This window comes from Alligator sinensis, unplaced genomic scaffold (assembly GCF_000455745.1).
Source record: "Alligator sinensis unplaced genomic scaffold, ASM45574v1 scaffold611_2, whole genome shotgun sequence".
Classification (NCBI taxonomy): Eukaryota; Metazoa; Chordata; order Crocodylia; family Alligatoridae; genus Alligator; species Alligator sinensis.
In genome coordinates, this window is record NW_005841869.1 from 1,140,675 (window position 1) to 1,143,996 (window position 3,322).

Genomic DNA, 3,322 nt, shown 5'->3' on the forward strand with positions numbered 1-3,322 from the left:
TTTCTGCGGTGTTGGATTTCAGGCTCCAGGCTTCAAACCACCACACTCAGAGTTTGCAGTCCATTATTTCTTGCACCAGCCCGAGGCAAAACAGCTTTGCAGAAGCACCAAATTTAATGATTGATTGCTGTCAGAGAAAGTGAGGGGAGCTGTAAAGCTTGCATTATTTGTTGCTCACAGGGATAGCCTCATGCGATGCACAAATAGCTTCCTGACAGTTAATAATTACCTTGATGAACAGAACAAGGTATGCCTTTTTTCAGGGGCTGAAATACTGCTCTTCTTTGGAAGATACGGCATCTGTGACCACACTGTCCTCCTTTTGTCTCATAACCAGCAATGCAGCATTTAGGATTAGTTAGTTCTTGTTTTTAAAAAGCCTTAAGAGTACTAGAAGTGCTAAGAAGTACTGACTGTAACCCTACAGTAACCAGCGATGTTTCCTGGGGTGAAACACATTACAATGGAGTGAATAGGAGGAGATAAGTCAGATTAAAGAATCAATAATTTTCCTGCAGAGTTAAGAGGGGAGAAAAAGACCCTGTTACAGTAAATCATACGGAAAACAAAAAGCCCACAACTTTTGCCCATTAACGCAAGGTCTTTCTGAGGCCAGGAGGAGGGTTGGGATGAGGGGGGAGGAACGCTTTGTACCCTTAGTCTTATGAAAATCCTTTTATCACTTTAGAAGTGCAAGAGCCAGATACAACATGATATAAAGGGAAGCATCTCTTGAGACGCATCTACTGTTGCACTTCAAGGTGAAGTGAAAAGAGGGAGCAGAGTCTCTTTCTTTTCTAAATGTGGCTGATGAAATCTCACAAAGCCTTGAGAGGCGATGCTCCTCCGTGCAAAGATGTTTTTTTCTGAACAAATACTTAAGTGGCAGTGTTTGTGGAGTTTCAGTATTATAGGTTATAAAGATTATAAATGACTTTCGGCAGGAATTAGGTGGTGCCGCATAAAAGCACCTAGTTGTTAATAAACTACGAATAAAGGCAGAACGTTGGTTCATAGATTTCATCGAGGCAGGGAAAGGCGATCTCCCCAGTGTCTGCCACGACAGAGAAGGTATATATTGACATGGTGGCTAGGCTGGATCCAATGCATCCTTCTCTTTCTGGCACCCAGAGCTCACTCTTCTCCCAGAGGCTTGGCCACGGGCTCTCTCCAGACTCCGGCAACAGATGTCATTGCATTTGAAATGATGAACGTTGAAAATGAATGTTGAAAATGATATTTTCAAGCTTTTCTTCATAGCCGTGGATGCCAGATTTTGCAGTTAGAAGGAACTATAAGATGCCAAAACCCTGGACAAGAAGCTGGGGCCTTTGAGGACCCGTGTCCTCGTCTGGCCCTGGAAACCAGAACGCAGCACCAACATCATTGTCACCAAAAGCAGGCTTTCCCGGGATATGAAGGATGCACGGTTTGAATGGGAGGGAGAGGAGAAGGGATTTCCTTCTCCTTGATGGAGTCTCTCCCTGCACCCTGGAACCTGTCCCCGACTCCTTCAGAGTTGTCTGACCTTATACCTACAATTGGCCTTCGGGGACTCGGTGCCAAGCATTTTCAAAACATGTTCACAGGCAACAAAACCATCAAACCCTCCGGCAGTGTCTTTTCCCACCCACTCCTTCCCCCCTTGCAAACCATCTAGCCAGTGCAGACCCCTTTTCGAAAGCCATGGGGCAAGCCCCCCAACCGGGCAGCATCAGGAATGAACAAACATGCTTAATCCCAGATCAAGGCCAGGACCACGCTGGCTGGACTTACTCCGCTTGCAGACTAGCAGGGTCTGTCACTCAAGCTGCCTCTCCTTGCTGGCTGTTGTTAGCTGTTATTTCATCCTATACCATGAAGCACCAGATGGAGAGCTGGAAAAGCTGGTTTCCATGCCCACACCAGGAGTAACTAACTCTCCGCGTGACCTCGGACAAGTCACGGAGCCCCAAATGGTTTCAAAAGCTTCCTCTAATTCTGAATGCCCCACTTGAACCCTCACCAGCTTGATAAAGGTGCAGATTGACTTGTTAAGTAACATTCATGCTCCATTTTACTTCCAGGTTCCCAGTGCTGAACTGTTTGGGTTTCAAACTCTGCAACGGAGATATAACTGAAAATATTCAAAACCTTTGGCAACCTTTCTTTTAGTTTTAGGTGAGGTTGACCATGTCCTTCTAACTTTGCCAAATACACTCAGCCAAATGTATTCATGGAGTAGCTCCATGAACCAGATGCAGTTACTCCAGAGGAAATTTGGCCCACAAAGCTGAACAAACAGCTGAACAGTGGGGGAGCCAGGTTCCAGTTTACTTGCTCTTTCGATCAGTTCTTGTAACAGAAATAGCTGCAGACGCCGGGTGTATGATTTACAGGGTCCAGTGCTGGAAATATGCTTGTACTCTTCTTGACAGCAGGAAACCGTCAGTCCTCGGGATCATGACGTACGTGTAAGAGGTCTAATTGAATGCCTGATGAATCCATTTGTGGCCGACACGGCCAGTTCGAGAGTGACACAGCTTGTTACAGGTTTCACAGATCCATATGTTGACTGAGTTGGAGTCCAAGTTTACAGCACGCTGCTTCTTTCTCGCTTTGCTTCCAACCTCTGGATCAAAGCCGCTTCGTGTTGAGCTGGACCCGGTGCCAGATGTTCCCTCCAGTGCAGACAGGATTGTGCGCGCTCCTCCCAGCTTGACAGCAATAGAGAAGTAGCAATTCCTTCTAGCAGAGACCTGATTCTCTACATTTCCTCTGTACAAAGTCTTGCAAAACTGCATTAAACCCACTCTGGGGACGTTTATGTGGTTTCAACATTGATTTGGTTAAACAATTAGCATTATTCCAGTAGGGAGACTCGAGTCTTGTGTCTGTAAATGCTGATTTTTTTACAAAACTAGCATTTGGGGAGCTCATTTTACTAACCTTATTTACCCTGCCTTTTGCATTTTAGGCCATGTCTCTGTCTTTGCTGATGTACCCAGTGCTGAAAAGTCTGGCCCTCCAGGTGCACTCTGCAGTCACTGGCAGCTACATCTCTGGCGCCCACTCCATCGCTTTCATCAACTGCCCCAATGAACAAATTGCAAAGGACATTGCAAGGTACCATGCTTTTTTCAGTGTTTTTGTGTGAAAATAAGTCAAAGGCTGGTTGTTATGAAGAGCTTCGTTTCTTTGATGTTATATTAATCTGGGGATTGAGGGTCTTCCCCCTTCTCTCCACTTGATGCCCTCATTTCTCACACTTAATTGACCCCCTCTATGCTACTTTCTAAATGAAAATGAAAATCTGCCCAGCTGCACCTTCATGCTTTTTCCC

At 45.6% G+C, this 3,322-nt stretch overlaps 2 protein-coding genes across 2 annotated transcripts in view; one reads left to right on the forward strand and one right to left on the reverse strand.

Annotated features, from left to right (window-relative positions):
• The window catches only part of PHF19 (PHD finger protein 19), a 40,431-nt gene that overhangs the window by 6,103 nt on the left and 31,006 nt on the right, over positions 1–3,322 (reverse strand). The window lies entirely within an intron of this gene.
• LOC102383511 (protein CutA homolog) overlaps positions 1–3,322 on the forward strand; it is a 13,481-nt gene that overhangs the window by 889 nt on the left and 9,270 nt on the right. The window contains exon 2 of the mRNA XM_006016882.3: positions 2,957–3,105. Within this exon, the coding sequence (XP_006016944.2) occupies positions 2,957–3,105 (149 nt within the window). The remainder of the gene's footprint in view (positions 1–2,956; positions 3,106–3,322) is intronic.